At 40.7% G+C, this 15,704-nt stretch overlaps 3 protein-coding genes across 5 annotated transcripts; 1 reads left to right on the plus strand and 2 right to left on the minus strand.

The window, feature by feature from the left end:
* Positions 1-1,938: 1,938 nt before the first annotated feature.
* hint2 (histidine triad nucleotide binding protein 2) lies at positions 1,939-6,015 on the minus strand. 3 transcript variants are annotated; one of them, XM_086031838.1, is made up of 6 exons: positions 4,208-4,405; positions 2,968-3,105; positions 2,785-2,889; positions 2,509-2,581; positions 2,306-2,442; positions 1,939-2,222 (listed from the first exon to the last, which is right to left on the minus strand). In XM_086031838.1, exons 1-5 carry the CDS (start codon positions 4,310-4,312, stop codon positions 2,351-2,353), a joined length of 513 nt encoding a protein of 170 aa, XP_085887964.1. In that variant the 5' UTR covers positions 4,313-4,405; the 3' UTR covers positions 1,939-2,222; positions 2,306-2,350. The 3 variants fall into 3 exon arrangements, with proteins under 3 accessions (XP_085887964.1, XP_085887965.1, XP_085887963.1); XM_086031839.1 differs by lacking the exon at positions 4,208-4,405 and adding an exon at positions 5,186-6,015 and having other exon boundaries at positions 1,939-2,442; XM_086031837.1 differs by lacking the exon at positions 1,939-2,222 and having other exon boundaries at positions 2,247-2,442.
* On the plus strand, positions 3,864-7,867 carry mrps30 (mitochondrial ribosomal protein S30). Its single transcript, XM_086031834.1, has 5 exons — positions 3,864-5,493; positions 5,822-5,967; positions 7,066-7,171; positions 7,250-7,426; positions 7,551-7,867. Exons 1-5 carry the CDS (start codon positions 4,884-4,886, stop codon positions 7,832-7,834), a joined length of 1,323 nt encoding a protein of 440 aa, XP_085887960.1. The 5' UTR covers positions 3,864-4,883; the 3' UTR covers positions 7,835-7,867.
* Positions 7,868-8,664: 797 nt separating this feature from the next.
* On the minus strand, positions 8,665-15,694 carry emb (embigin). Its single transcript, XM_086031836.1, has 9 exons — positions 15,195-15,694; positions 13,412-13,489; positions 13,154-13,337; positions 12,250-12,332; positions 11,006-11,142; positions 10,345-10,506; positions 10,150-10,270; positions 9,041-9,116; positions 8,665-8,975 (listed from the first exon to the last, which is right to left on the minus strand). Exons 1-9 carry the CDS (start codon positions 15,247-15,249, stop codon positions 8,915-8,917), a joined length of 957 nt encoding a protein of 318 aa, XP_085887962.1. The 5' UTR covers positions 15,250-15,694; the 3' UTR covers positions 8,665-8,914.
* Positions 15,695-15,704: the final 10 nt, after the last annotated feature.

Raw genomic sequence — 15,704 nt, forward strand, 5'->3', positions numbered from 1 at the left:
TCGAGGCCACTCACTAATGCCAATTTTACTACAAGATAGAAAAGGTAAACATTTTGTTGGAAGGATATCTTGCACTTGCACCTTGTGTTTAAAGAAGACATTTTCATTTATATTTTTGGTGTCGAAGACATCTTACGGAATAATATGAAATTAATTTCCATTCTGTGACCACTAGTTTGCATCCCCAATTGGTGGGGCCAGTTGGTTACGTACTCTCATTTATTTTTCTTGAAAGAATATGACTTTTTTTCATGAAAAATATCGATTTATTCATGATTTAATATAACAGTTTGTGCAACACGATAAAAGTCAAAGGTCTGCTCATTATGATGTGTGTGCATTGGCCACCAAGGGGCAGTATAACATTTATTTGATGATTAAGCTGGAGACTTGTCACGACTAAACTACAAAAATATTAGTAATATTACACTTATATATGTTAGGTTGGATTTTTTTCGCAAGTGTAAATTTGATTAAAATAAAGTCAGTTAACACTCATTTAAAGTGGAACTCAACTTTAAATTTTTCGTTACAATATGTTCTATGCAGCCCCAGTTGTCTATGCACGGACGGCATTCTGATTAACATTGCGACTGTGGAATATTAATGAAGCAGCAAAATGCACACGTCCATCTCAGGCGGGCGCCATTTTGCCACTTTCTGTCGCATGAATATAACATCACAGTTGCTCAACCACCACCAACCACTGTTCACCTGTTTTCTGAGTTTGCTCATGCGACGTTTGCTCATCACTTGAAGAAGGTTTGGCCGGCCCCACGCTTGCCAAGGCCTCTTGTCATCGGCCCATTAGAAAGCCTGCGTGGGGGCCATGCCGTCTCCTCAGTCCCGCACTCTTGCCCGGTAGGGCCCTGTGAAAAAAATATGGGCCGCGACTTGCTAGCTGGCTTGTTTGTGTTCATCAGCCGACTCATGTTGACACTACTGACACGACACTAAACTACCCTACACCATGATGGAACATTCAGCATTGACTTGTCATTTGGCATTTTTTATGCCGCCACGTAAAATACAATACTTTTTTTTTTTTTTTTTTTTTTAAGAAAAATATTACCTATTCACTTAATCACCAAAATGCAGGAGCTGCTGCCGGCTACTGCTCACACAGTGATACTCACTGATAGACTCTCTGATGCCATGCCACAACAGCAGGCTCCGCCTCCTCAAGGCATTTGCACGAGCGAGCATTCGCTGTATTTCCAGAAATATCTACAAAATTACATAAAGGTGACAGTATGGCTTACACCGCATTAACGTGTCTGTCTTCAAAGGTAAGTCGTTTTATATTTTTCTTTCACATTACAATTATTTCTGTGCATCCTGTTTGGTCTGAGTTCTTCTTTTTGAATGTAATGTAAATGTATCCTTGATTCCAGCGACACACACGCACAGGTCCACGAATCCCACTCCACATGACCCCACATAACACCGTGGTGGTGTGTCAATGATTGTTGAGGCCGCTCACCAATGTCAACATCAGTGCAGGATTTACAAGGGAAATATTTGTAGAAGAATATCATGCACTTACACCTTGGGTTTCAAGAAGACATTTTAATTTGCTAGTTATTAGGTTCGTCAACAAATGGATAGTCAGTTAGGTTGTTTCGCAAGCTAGACATTTGTTTAGCTAACTAGTTAATTCGCTATCTAGTCCAGATAGTTATCTAACTACCGGTAGATATTTACCTTAAACATCAAATTATGAACAGATATCTGCCAATAAATCAGTACTTGCACTTAAATTGCACTTAAATCTACTCAAACATGTCATCAAAGATGTCTGTTTGTTTGGGGGAGGGGGCAAAAAAGTGCTACAATGCTCGCGTAGGTCGAAATCCAGCGTAGGGCTACTGCACCTTAAAAGGTGTTTTGTTTTCTCCTTAATTGAGATAACTGTTGTTGTGATTTGGGCTAAACAAATAAAAGTTGATTTGATTTTATTTGACTTAGAAGACATCCATAACTGAACAGTATGGACATGCAGGTGACAATGTTTTTTTTTGTTTTGTTTTGTTTTTAAGGTGAATGAGGATGTAACAACACAAACAAACGTTAAAACGTAGAACACAACCATAATTGAACAGTATGGACATGCAGGTGACAATGTTTTTTTTGTTTTGGGTTCTGCCATCAGAACTACATCCACTTCTCTTTGGGTGGGCAGAGCGTGTGTCCCCCTCTGGTAACGCCCCTGCTTATTGTTACTGGAATAGAAAAAACGGTCAACGTTTTGTGATTTTTTTTATTTTGGATGTTTAGCTGACATAAGTATAGGAAATCTGCTCACATAGCAAGTTGTCAACATGTAGTACTAATGTATGTGTGAATTCAATCATCCTGGTGGCCATGTCATCTGTCTGCCTCCCAACACATGGAGGTGGAGATGGTAGACGGACTGAGCGCCATGTTTGCCATCGTTGATGACTGCAGACCACAACAACTACATCAGTACAGCTCTTCACCACTTGCCCAATGTCCACAGGTACTTACCCACTCGATAACCTTCTGTTAGCTCTTCCTGCTTGGCCACCTTCTTGGCCACTATCAGTAAATGTCCCAGGATCTGCACATGGACGGTGGAAGTTAATTTTAAGCTTTTTTCCTTTATACACTGAGAAAGTAGAGCACTCAAGCCAATACTGTAAGGCTTTAAAAACAACTGTGGCACTTTTTCGTTTAGAATGACAATTTGGGGTAAATGAATATTGAGTGATAACTACTGATGGGCATTCAAAAACGTTCTTGATGGCTCTAGCTGCAGCTCACCTCAGCGTCTTCATCTCTGGCTTGACTTATCCTGGCAATGTGCATCTTTGGGATAACCAAGAAATGAACGGGAGCCTGTGGACTGATGTCCCTAAAAGCCAAAGACTAGGGGGAGGGAGAAACACTCAATTACTAAACTATAACCACCATAACTAATTTGTTTATTTACAAGCACAAGTGGACCTTGTCGTCCTCGTATATGATATCAGCAGGGAGGCTTTTGTCAATCACTTTGGAGAATATGGTGGGAGCTGGGCGGCCGTATTTCTTACTGGCATCTTCCGCTAGTTGTACTTCGTCACTTCCAGTGGACAGAGCTCTCTGAAAGGGTGCAAGAAACATAAATTCACTAAAAATAACATTCAAACATGCGCTAACATTGGCCACAATATTACATTAATATCTAAAAAGAACAATATTGACATTATTATGGCTCAATCCCAATACCCACACTTGCACCCTTGTACCCCTCACTTGCACGTTCCCGCCAAGGGTACGAGTGTGTAGGGAAGGGAACTTCGGATCCTCGAGAGCCATATCCTAGTTGTTTTGGATCTCTCCCTACTACAGCACACCTGACTCAAATGATCAGGATCGTTTCAGACTTCTACCGAGCATGCTGATGAGCTGATCATTTGAATTAGGTGTGTTGTAGTAGGGAGAGATCCAAAACAGGCAGGATATAGCTCTCGAGGAACCGGAGTTCCCTACACCTGGTGTAGGGTGTCCCAATGTAGATTAGTGCTCTGTCGCCCCGCCCTCTTTACGCCCTTGTTGCGCGCTTCAGCTGAGCCCGCATCCGTGGCCCCTATTACCCACAATTCATTGCGGATTTGACTAAAATAGCGGGAAACTGACCACATTCGGTGGAAGTCCTGTACCGAAAAAAAATACTGTAACTTCAACCGTAATTGGCGAATTTATTACAGTTTGAAATTTGTGCAACTTAATCGATGTTTTAAAGCCAACGTTTACCCGGCACAGCTTACCTCGGTATTTTGTCCTAGTGTAGCTGCCGTACTTACCAACCTTCTGCGCAAAGTGCGCATGCGCTTATGTGCATCAGCTGCAAATAGTCCAAATAATGGAGCCATGGCTCCCATCGACTGGAAGACTGAGCCGGAGTTTTACTCTACTACTGCTTTACTTAAGTTTTAATATCATTTTAAACAGCAACATTGCCAAAAGAATAACCTGTGTCGCCATGCTCGCTGACGCAGGGTCATAAGTCGATAACGTCACACGATGTGTCCCAGTTATGCAATTTTTGCACACTTGTAACCTGCGCCCTCTAAACCTTCGTGCACTTCGACTACGTGTGCGCTTCAGCGAAGATCGTAGGGTGCAAATGAGGGTATTGGGATTGGGCCTGTATCATGACAATGTCAAAAACAACAAGCTAGAAATGACACAGAGAAGCTACCTGGACTCTGCAAACAAGTTGCAAACCGCCGCGCTGTGCCATCGTTCGACTCGGTACCAAGCACGTTCGGAGAATATGATGATAAAAAAAGGCCAGGGAGGCCATTGTTAGCGTTATTCCCAAGTCAAAGCACGGTGTCTTCAAACCACATTAGGGATACTATTTTCCTCGGGAAAACATAATAGTAGTTTTGCTGCCTTCAGGATCCCTCGTTAACTTTAATTTCACGTAGCGCTGAACGTTAGTAAAAACGGTAGCCCGCAGTCGTTTTGCGTTTGTTTGTCACAAAACTTAATATGGTTTTGGATCTGAATATTTTACTATGTTCGCGATAAGATCCACGACATATGACATTTAATGTGTACAACAGAAGTACGACATTTTGGTGCACACAAACGCAGCATTTCCGGCGTTGTTTTGCGGGGTGTGTTCAAGATACAGTAATCTCAAGTCTTCAATGTTAACCAATAATATGCAAAATAAGCGCTAATATACATGCCGATAGTAATAATAACATGTTAATGACAATGGCTGGTCAATTAGTTGGAATTTGACTGCAGTTATGTGCTCACTAAAGACATGTATTCGTTATTATTGCCTGTATTAAGGGGGCGCTGCTGTGAAGTGTGGACTGTCCTCACTTTGCGTGCAGAGGAAACGAAGAAGAAATAACAACATGGCGACCCGCACACGGCTGCCCTTTCGCTTCCCTCTAAACTTGCTTACAAACCACAAGCTTGTCCACACCGAGGCGGTGGCGACAGTGGTCAAGGGGGCTGTCTACCCGCCCATTAAGTCCTCTCTCACGGCCAAAAGCAAATCGGCCCGGGCGCGTCAGGTCGAAGAGCAAGTAGAGCGGATAAAAGCGTCCCCGGTGCAGGATAAATTGCGGCTCCTCACTCGCATCGAGCGCAAAAAGTACGTTGTCTACCCGCAGACGTTCGCGCGTAACGCAGATAAATGGTACCAGCACTTCACCAAGACCGCGTACATCCCAGGCTTGCCGGAGCAACTCAGCCTGGATCGGCCTCATGCCGCCGGGGAAGAGGAGAAGGGTTCCCCCGCCATAGAAACAGAAAACCTCGGCATTGGTGATGAGGCGTTCGAGGATATCCGTTCATTGGTGACTCGCGTGATTCTCCACGAGCATTGGCACCTGATGAAACGTCAGCCGTTCGTGTACCGACGACAGGAGCTCATCGAGGGTCCTTTTCTGAGGAACTTGGTCAAAGCGTTAACATACGGCCTGGCCAAATACAACCCGCTGCTCCTCCACTCCAGCATGGGTATAAAATCTCCCAATGTACACGATCGCAACATTTACAGGTTAACTTAATTAAAGTTTTTCTAAACTTTTTCTTGTCCAATGTTCCAGTACATTGTGCACAGATTTCTGTGTTCTAACAAGGATCTTAATTCGTTCAGTTAGTAATTGAAGAACGGAAAATAGAGCTGAAACATTGCATTGAAAAGTTTAGAGAACGCCAAATTAAGGTCACCTGTAAGGGTTATAGTGCATTTCAGGTTAAGCCTGAAAATTTATCTGAAAGCCCAATATCCCTAAAGTCTTGGTAGTAGTGGAAATACTGTTTGTTTTTGTCTGTCTGTTGTCAGATTCCAATCCCCAAGTGGGTTTCTACTGGAGGAGAGGAGAGAGGATCATCCCAAGGGGACACAGAAGGGGGAACCTGGAGCCCACCCGGTTTCAGATTGACGACCGGCCGCTCTGTCAGATTAGAATAACGCAGCAGCTGCCCCAGGTTAGGCATCACCGTCACCTTATCACTCGCCTGTAGTCTTATTCTTGTAAAGGGCGCGGTCGGCCTCTACAACATTTCCGAGGAGAACTGATCAAACGCTGCAGTAAGATAGCAACCAGAGTACAGAAGCATCAAAGCAGGTTGACAAGGATTTAAAAGTCCATATTGCGGAACCGTATTGCTGCTACACAAAAAAATAAGTATAATATTACGATATGATTCACACTATAACTTCCAAGTTTCATGCTTTAACATGATAAATTTGACTTCTGCGTTCTGCAAAACAAAAGCAAAGCGGCTACTTCTGATTCAGGTCCCTGGCGAAGTCGTTTTTTGTGTCTAATAAATCACAGTTACTAGTTACGTAACGACACTGGTCTTTCTTGACGCTGTAAAAAAAATAAAAATAATGATGTCAAGCGTTTAGAAAGATTTCAGATTTAAATTGAAGACACACATACCGACATAGGGCTGCGCCAGTGACCTGAAGCGGAAGGATTTTGTTTCATTTAGTTTTTTTTGCCGAATGTGGAAGTCAAACTCATCACATTTATTGTGAAACTCATCAAGTTATTAGGTGAAACTTAACATTAAAACTTGAAACTTATCACATTGTGTGAAACTTGGCATATTTTTGTGTGGAATGTATGACGTTGTTACGTGAAATGTATCAGTTTATTACTTGAAACTCTACATTGAAATGTGAAACCTATGTTTTAACATGATAAATTATCACATCAAAACCTGAAACTTATCACGTTTAAAGGCTTCGCGTTAAAACACGAAGCCTATGTGAAAATGTGAAATTTATCACGTAAAAATGTTAATTTTTTACTTTAAAATGTGGAAAAAAATAACTGATAAAATGCTAACAAGGTAGTTGTTATGCTAACATATAGCTAAATAGCAATCCACGTACAAAAGCACAAAGGCAGATTGATGAGAATTCAAATTGAAATGAAATCATGCTAACCAATTTAATAACTATATAATTCATACAATAAAACGAATACTGTCATTGTAACTACTATATTGTCATTTCACACCACTTTAATTGTACCAAAAGTTGCGATGTTGACTGACCGTCTACCGTTGCAGTTGGTCCCGATGGAGGCTTCTTATGACGCCGACGTACCCGTTGTTCCGTACGCTCCCGATCGGCTGCCGCTGTTCAGGAGGCAGTACGCCAACACCATCTTCACAGGTGACCCCTCGCTATTGCTGTAATATGAAGAAGCGTCTCCAGGTGTCATCAAATGGATGCGCGGTGGCGGTCCAACAGGTTCAAAGGTGCCAGACCCAGCGTGCTATGGTCACACGCAGTTCCACCTGGTGCCCGACCGCTACCACAGGGATCGCATGGCCCGCCGCCAGCAGTCGGACCAAGTGGAGGTGTTCCTCAGGGCTAACGCCATCACCAGCCTGTTTGCGTGGACGGCTGCGCAGGCGTCCTATCAAGGTCAAGCATACAAACAACACTAGATTGTAAAAACAATTACCCCAAAAATAAATTTACATTTTGAACACATTTATTTTCATTTTGAAGCATTTCATCTCATCTGTAATCACTTTGAAAATGTTAGGTTTCTGGAACCACGAGGACGTGAGCAGAGCGTTCGTGTCGCAGGCGGTGATCAGCGATGGCCGCTTCTTCTCCTTCTTCTGCTACCAGCTCAACACGCTGGCGTTGTCCACACGGACAGACGTCGGCAACCCCCGCAAGAACCTCCTGTGGGGCACCGAGAGCATGCGCCTCTATGACAGCGTGGAGGATGGGGACGTGGTCGGACTAAACGACCACACGCTGCGCCTGTTGGTGCGATTCCTTCTCCATCAGCCCCAAGAGGAGATCCTCGTTAGAACATGAAGGAGCAGGATGTTGCAACCCCGCCCCCCCCCCCCCCAAAAAAAAACATTGTCAGATTGTATTTATGGACTAATAAAAGTGGTTTACGTGTCCTTACATTTGCACTGTTTTCCCTCCCCGAACATAATTCAGTTTTTTTTGTTTTTGTTACATACAACAAAAAAATTGTGAATATGTATAAAATAAGATATTAAATTATATAAATACATATAATTACAGTAATACTTAAAGAGAAGACACACATTGATACATGACAAAAAGGAGTGATTAAATGTTATGTATGTATAGTTTAAAAATATTTTAAAACAAAAATGAAATCACAAAAAAAATCTATACCGTATACTGCTAATTGAACAATATTTGAAAGAAATTAAATATATGAAAACTTATCTAAAAGCATGTACTTATTAAATATTTGAAAATATACTGACTAAATTTAAATAAAACAATTACGTGCTAAAACCTATTGGTAAATGGGCTGTCATTTGTATAGCGCTTTTGTACCTTTGGTACTAATAATACATTTAATTTATAACGTGCATTTGGGCAACAAATCTCAAAGTGCGCAGACCAGGCAAGAATAGGGTTAGCGTTAGAAATTTTCAAATTTGTGTAAAATGTATATCTTGTGCAGAAACCAACCCTTCTTTGTTCCACATTAATTTTAATGACAGTGTTTACCAATACTACGAATCTGATCCTCTTAACACAGTGGAAGACATACTCTGTACCGTGTATAGAACAGGAAAATGTGGATTGACCGGACAGTATAGTACACCATGACACATAGGAGATCCCACATTAAAAAAATAAAATAAAATATCAAATAATGAGTGCTCACCACCTTTATCACTTGTAATAATAATACAGTAGTTTTTTAGTGAGCGAGTAATCTGCACCAACTGTTCAGCACCTTGACGTTAATATCAGTTGATAATCTTTGTACTCAAGTGTGGTTATTGCTTATTGTCAGTTTGCTTGATTATAATACTAAATAGTGATTATACATTGGATTTGGAGCTATACAGTAGTTAACAAATCCACAAGTCAAGCTGTTTATTGCTTTTGCAGAGTGATTCTTCAAGCCTTGCGTTGCCTGGCCGAGGGGTTTTCTTCCAGTCCGTTGCTTTCTCCCGACGGCCTTAGAAGAGGTCACAAAAATCAACATCTGCACAAAAGCCGGGCAATGCATTGTGGGTAACTTACGTGGTGGCCGTGGTGGTGGTGGGAGGCTCGGTGTTGGTGGTCGGGGGCTGCGCGTTGGCCACCTCGTTCCCTGAGGCTGACACGCAGACAGTGGTCATTACATTAGGCACACCCACACACCCAGACGATTCAATGACAGTAGGTCAGTCAAAAAAGCATTTTTACCTCCCTCAAGTATGCATGCAAAAGGTTGGTTAGTTAGCAAAATAGCTTGTAAGACATAGTTGGCTAGCTAGTAAAAGCTATTAGGTTATAGTTACATATCCAGTGAGTTAGTAAGTTAGCTAAACATTGAGTTGGCTGGCTAGTAGAAGAATGTATGTTAGTAAGATATCTAGTTCGATGTCTAGTTAATTAGGTATCTAGTTAGCAATCGTTCTAGTAAGTTAGTTACCTGGTTAGACATTTAGTTGGCTAGCTAGGAAAAGTTATTAGGTTAGTTGGGTATCTAGTTAGTAAGATAGTTAGCGTTTTAGCTAGTAAATTAGTTAGATAGTTAGCCAGATAGATATTTACTTGGCTAGCTAGTAAAAGTTATTTGGTTAGTTAGATATCGAGCTAGTTAGCTTTTTGGCTAGTAAATTAGTTGCTAGCTAGCAGAGGTGGCAAAGGCAGGTCCAGAAAGTAAACAAATCCTGCCACAGTTTGGCTTTTGCCACAGGTGCATCTACTCAACCAGCAGATAAACAAGCTCCTTGAGTAGAAGCACCTGTGGTTAAAGCCAAACTGTGGCAGGGTTTTTACTTTCTGGCCTTGGATTTGCCACCTCTGTTAGACAATTCAATTAATTGGCTAGCTAGTATTTGGTAGTAGTTATTAGTAACTAACTAGTAACTAGTAAGTCATTTGGTTGGTCAGTTAGATAGCTAACTTGTTAGATAGATATCCAGAATAAGAAATATTATATATATATATATATATTTTTTTTTTTCTTTTCTTTTTTTTCCCATTTTTTATTTTTACATGAATCATGTTTCCGCGTGACAGACATCGCATTCAAGTGAAAATTAAAAAAGTTTCCAAAATTGGAGATAAGTGTTTTTCATAGGACAGCGAGTCATATACTCATGAGATGACACAGGTGTACCTAATGTGGTGTTCCTGCATACCTTCTTGTGCTTGCCCCTTCTTGGACTGATTCCTCTCAAAGAGCAAGATGGCTGCGACCAGGATGAGGACCTCCAGTACGATGGCGACAAAGGGCTTCAAGGGCTCGTAAATGGTGATCACCTTTTTAGTACAGACCAAATATAACGAATGAAATATTCCTTTAGATTTACCTGCAAGTGTTTAATATGACCTACCTTTAGCTCCAGGTGGCTGACGGCCGTGCCAATGGCAAACACGGCGCCGCAGTAGAACAGAACCGAGTCGTCCCGGGTCAGATCGTATACGTTCAGCTTGGTGGCCATGCCGTCGTTTTTGATTTGGTACTTTTGAGGTTCAACCACAGCATCAATCTGCTCCTAAAACAAGAGCAGGAAATACCACATGTGAAACACGTGGGGGGCACTTTAAAAAGAAGCATACTTCAGTAAAGTGGTTTGTTTATACGTTGTAGATTAAAATGGTTACTTTTATTGATCCTGAGTAGCATTAAAAAAAAAAATCTAGTTAATGTTTTTAAGTAGACATGTAGAAGCACACCCAGACACCAATAATAAAGTTTAAGGTATACATTATGCTAGTAGTTATGAGCATCCAACATCGTTGTTAATAATAGTTATGAGCATCCAACATTGTTGTTAAGAAGCAAAATGTGGCTGTTTCATGAAATTACATATATTTAAAAAAAAAAATCTTGCAGCGTAGTCCTTGGTGAATTTCTTCTTTAACTAGAGTGATAAATTGATCAAAACTGAAGACAGAAATGTCATTCATGGTCCATGATGAGATTTCAAGAACTATTACAAATGCCATCGCTTCGAAACACCCCCCCCCCCAAATATATTAAGAATGTCACACCTTGTCAGTGCCGTTGGCTCTAAACCACAACCAGGTTTTGGGTTTGGGCTTGTTGTCATCCATCTTGCACACCAACACCACCGAGTCCCCAACATAGCTGACCACTGGCTTGTCCCGCACGTCGCCTATGTGCGGCACTGGTGGGAACAAAGTGCAAAAAAAAAAGACACACATCATCATCATCTTCATCATCATCATCATCATCATAACTCTAGAATGGAAATTCAGTAGAAATGCTGTGAAAGCTGAAGAGCTGAAGCTGAACTTAAAAGTCCATCGAAAATGTATGTCCTCAATGTAGAAGGAGGGGGTCAGTATGTAAAATGTCTGCATTCATTTCAATGGGATTTTTTTTTTAAACGTAGAAATAGGATGTCAATATCCCAAATCCCTCCTAATTCGTGAATTTAATTTAAAAAATTTGGTAATTTGGTGAATGTTCTAGATATTAAGGCAAGAGAAGGCAAGGCAGCTGTATTTATATAGTGATACAAGTAATACAGTACAACATTTAAAAGCAAGCAACAAAATACTTTCAGACATTTAAAAGCAAAGTAAAGGAATAAAAGTAGCTTACTAAAATTACTAAAACGATGTACAGTACAGTGCAAGAAAGAGTTTGGAAAATGTATTTTAAAATGACCTCAATCATAGGTATGGGGACATAAAGCAACGTTTTTAACCTGGAATTAAAAGCATTCACACTGGTGGCTGACTTCACTTCTGCTGGCATCTTATTTCATTTACACGTAGCATAACATCTAAATGCTGCATCACCATGTTTGCTTTGAACTCTGGGCTCGACTAATTGACACGAGTCTCAGTCTGTTTTTATATTCCTAATTTCGGGATAGTATATCGTCGCTGTCATGTGAAAAACACTTACCGATATGTCCATTTTTTTCAGTTTTCTTATTTTTATGTGAATGGTGTTTCCGCGTTTACAGACATCGCATTAATTCGACGTGTTTTTCACAGGACAGCGACGATATGTTCAGAACGAGCTAAACAGTTTGAAGTTTGAATGTGGAAGAAGGAGGTCAATACAGCATGTCAAATTTCTGCATTCATTTGGGAATGTCATGGAAAATGTGGAATAAAGGTACCGACTGGTATTGGCATATTTTCAGTTTCATCTATTAATAAAAGCTAATTCAAAAATTTTGGGGGGCAATTAGATGCATTTTTTGCTCATTATGGCTAGGCTCAGTCCTTTGATGTCACTACTCACATGGAAAACTCACCTGTCAAAATGAAATCAACCTTTGCTTCATTTCCAAACATGCACGAGTATCTTCCCAGACTTTCTTCATCTTTAATGATGAATCTCAGGAAGCAAAATAGAGAGACCATATAAAAGCATCTGTTAGATCGTTTTACCCCTCCAACACACACTTTAAACACATTTGGGCTTATTGTAACAATTTTGATCACAAACGGTCAAACATGTAAACAAACAAACAATATAACAGTGCTCACAGTCATATGTTCTTTATTCTCAGCGCTAATGCTGGGCATTCCATCCCGGCCGGACACCCATTTTGTGGACGGACGGACGGAGGATGAGAATTTGAGAAGTCTTTTAAAAAGGACGGACTCAGCAAGGACAGAAGTGGGTTTCTGTCCGTCCCTCTATTCGTCCCTAACTGGGTCAAGTACCGACTGATCATGTTGTGTTGGGTTCTTTTAAAAAGCAAGACCACTGCATGTCCTCTTCTATGGATTCACTTTCATTAATTGCCTGCACAATGCTTTCCTTGTGCTTCCCAGTAGTCACATTTCACGTGCATATTCTGTCCTCTAATGGTTCAACATATGTAATACCATGGATAATGCCACAGGAGTCAAGACGCCATTTAGAAATACATCCAGCATGTCTTGTGCGTGTAATGTGGCAGGCATATCCTAAAGAGCAGCACAATGGCCATTCAACTGATGCATACATTCATTTTGATCTCTATTTGTCATTACTGCATGCAATATTATGGAGAGCTAGTTTCCTCTTTAACATTACAACCATTTTTGTCGTTTAGGCCTACTACTACTACTACTGCTAGTTTAATGTTGGTCATTATGGTGGTAGCTGTATTTTTTTTGAGGTGATACTTGGTGTAAAAGGTTTGAGAACCACTGCTGCTAGTGTCTTACAGTCTTTTGAGCTGAAACTGCTGGTTCTCCAGCGGCAGCGTCACGTGACTGGAGGCAATATCTTGCCCGTCTTTTCTCCAGTATCCCGTCACGTTGTCCGCTTTGTTGCCTTTATTCGACCAGGTGCACTGCAGCGTCAGATTGACGGGACCCGATACTTCCACTTTTTCAGTGTGGCTTTTATCTGTGTTGAACAAAACATTCAAAAATATTTTCCACCACTATGTACTTGAGCTAATGTTATTTATTTATTTTTACCTTTAAGGAACACACTCCGCACATCCGACGGGAAATGACCACCAGAGTCTGCTGGAGGCAGTTTCTCACCGACTGTCTCTGGCAAGAAATACGTACTGTTCAATAAACCCCCGGCCTGCTACATTGCAGTTTGTCGTTTCCGCCAGCACAATATCGCAGATTCTCAAGTGAGTTTATTTATTTAATATTATTGTTTTTCATGTATTTATTTATATATATGTATATATATATTTTTTTTATTTTATGTTTTTTTTACAGTACACAGACAATTTATAAAAACTTGTCATCGGCCTAAAAAAAAAAAAAAAACTCCATACGAATCAGGCTCTAATTACCGCAACATTTGAACATTTTTGTGCTTAACTGTAAGTGTTTAAGTTACAAATGATGTATTTTTGAGGTAGCTTTACATTCAGTTAACTAAATTTAAAAAAATACATAAAAAAAAAAATCCCCTCTATTAAGCATAATTTGTGGACATACTTAACATTAGGTAGGTAGGTAGATAGGTAGATAGATGGATAGATGGGGTGTAACGGTACGCTAAATCACGTTTCGGTTCGTTTTTTTTGAAACTTCGGTACATTTTCAGCACAAGAAAAAACAGATTTTTTTAAAAATATTTTTATTTTGAAAAGACGTCAAGTAAACTGTACTTTTTTTCGAATAAATAAAAAATAAAAGCGAACCATTCGGGTGATATTCTAAGAAATTACACCAGAATAAAAAAATATTCTAACAATGAAGATCTCTTCATTTTGTAAATTATTAAGACTGAAATCATTAAACACTCAGCAGCAACAGCCTATGGCACGTCTAACTATTCAAGTTAAAGCCAAGTTGTCATTAGAGTACATATATACACTTTTTGTGATGGAAAAAATACATACAATAACAGTTACAATTATTGCTAACTATATTAAAACTATTTTTTAATGAAAAAATACATTAACTTTAAAAAGTCTTTATGAAATTGTATACACTTTTTAGGCATTGAAATCTTTGAATGTTCAACAGCATATTGTAACGAATTGGGTTATCTGCGTTGTGGTCGGATTTGTGTGTTGCTGAGTTGTGATGTTTCCGAGGTTCATGAATGTATCGTACAGCAAGCGAGTGGAGCAGCGGAGAAAGAAGAGCGCGAGCAGCTGTTCCTGGATTAATAACAACGTGATAATTGAACTACGTCTGACGGCGTGTTATTGGAAGACGCTACAATATGATAAATCTTGCTATTTAAGTTTGACGTCTTTCTCCCTCGTCCATGAAACATTCACAGTCGGATCATGCCGTGCATGTTAGACGTGCTACCTGCCGACCATCTCATGTAGCAATGTCGGCACACAACTTTGGGACTCCTACACATACCTTTCCCCATCGGCAATTTTAACAGGACAGCCAGAATGTTCCCAAACAGGAGACCGCAGTGTACGGGGGACCTTCGAGATCTGGCTCTTTTCTGGCTCTCACTTTAGCGCCGCCACTCTCCTCTCCCGCATGCAGTCAATAGCGCCCGTGCGTAAGATCGCGCTAATGAATGGACCGAACCGAACGCAAGTGCACCGAACCGAACATGCCGTACCGAAACGTATTAATACAACCACGTGTACCGTTACACCCCTAATAGATAGATAGATAGATAGAAGTGGGTAAAATAAATATGATTACATTGAAAATTTTCCTTTTTTTTTAAAAATCTGGTGGTTCAGGTTAGGTGACTTGAAGGACAAGGCCTGTGAACTAAACACACACCATCACACTGAATATAAACAAACATATTTACTTGTGTTGCTACGTCCGCAGCAGGCCAGCATCAGGAGCATCCAGGAGGCCAACATCCTGATGATGATGGTGATGATGATGATGATATTTCGTGTGTCCTCTCCAGCAGAATGGAGCAGCTCATCCTTGCTCCCCCCCCCCCTTTCCTCCTCAGCCTCTTGCTGCGTCACGGTGACGCCTCCGCGCTGATGTCAGTATACATCCTGCGTCCGTTCTTCACATGACGGGAGTCAGGCTGCTCTGCCGGAGAGGCAGGCGCTTGGTCCGCAGGCTTCTAATCAGCTTGTGACAATTTAATGTTTTGTTTGCAAGCTAATATTATTTCACGCTGCTCGTGTCATATGAGAGGAGTGACAGCTAAAGTCATTTCTGACCGTAGCAGTAAGGGCCAATTATTTCAAGTACTTCTTCTAATTTTTGAAAATAAAAATGTTGATGTAGCGGAATAGTTTGAAGTTGTAATGACAGTGTCACCACTAGATGGCAGACATTGTTTAAGAACAACTTCAAC

This window comes from Filicampus tigris, chromosome 5, assembly GCF_054856515.1.
Source record: "Filicampus tigris isolate MCC_2025a chromosome 5, RoL_Ftig_1.0, whole genome shotgun sequence".
Taxonomy (NCBI): domain Eukaryota; kingdom Metazoa; phylum Chordata; class Actinopteri; order Syngnathiformes; family Syngnathidae; genus Filicampus; species Filicampus tigris.

Bases quoted from the DNA above. Each gene is read 5' to 3' on its own strand.
- hint2 (XM_086031838.1), bottom strand. From the start codon at position 4,312: ATGGCCTCCCTGGCCTTTTTTTATCATCATATTCTCCGAACGTGCTTG. The intron at 2,582-2,784 runs GTGAGCTGCAGC...GTCCATGTGCAG, and splicing joins CCAGAGATGAAGACGCTGAG to ATCCTGGGACATTTACTGAT. The intron at 2,443-2,508 runs GTAAGTACCTGT...TGTGGTCTGCAG, and splicing joins AACAGAAGGTTATCGAGTGG to TCATCAACGATGGCAAACAT.
- mrps30 (XM_086031834.1), top strand. From the start codon at position 4,884: ATGGCGACCCGCACACGGCTGCCCTTTCGCTTCCCTCTAAACTTGCTT. The intron at 5,494-5,821 runs GTATAAAATCTC...GTCTGTTGTCAG, and splicing joins GCTCCTCCACTCCAGCATGG to ATTCCAATCCCCAAGTGGGT. The intron at 7,427-7,550 runs GTCAAGCATACA...TGAAAATGTTAG, and splicing joins TGCGCAGGCGTCCTATCAAG to GTTTCTGGAACCACGAGGAC.
- emb (XM_086031836.1), bottom strand. From the start codon at position 15,249: ATGTTGGCCTCCTGGATGCTCCTGATGCTGGCCTGCTGCGGACGTAGC. The intron at 12,333-13,153 runs GTAAGACACTAG...TTGCTTCCTGAG, and splicing joins CAGTTTCAGCTCAAAAGACT to ATTCATCATTAAAGATGAAG. The intron at 10,507-11,005 runs GTGTGACATTCT...CTCTTGTTTTAG, and splicing joins GAGCCAACGGCACTGACAAG to GAGCAGATTGATGCTGTGGT.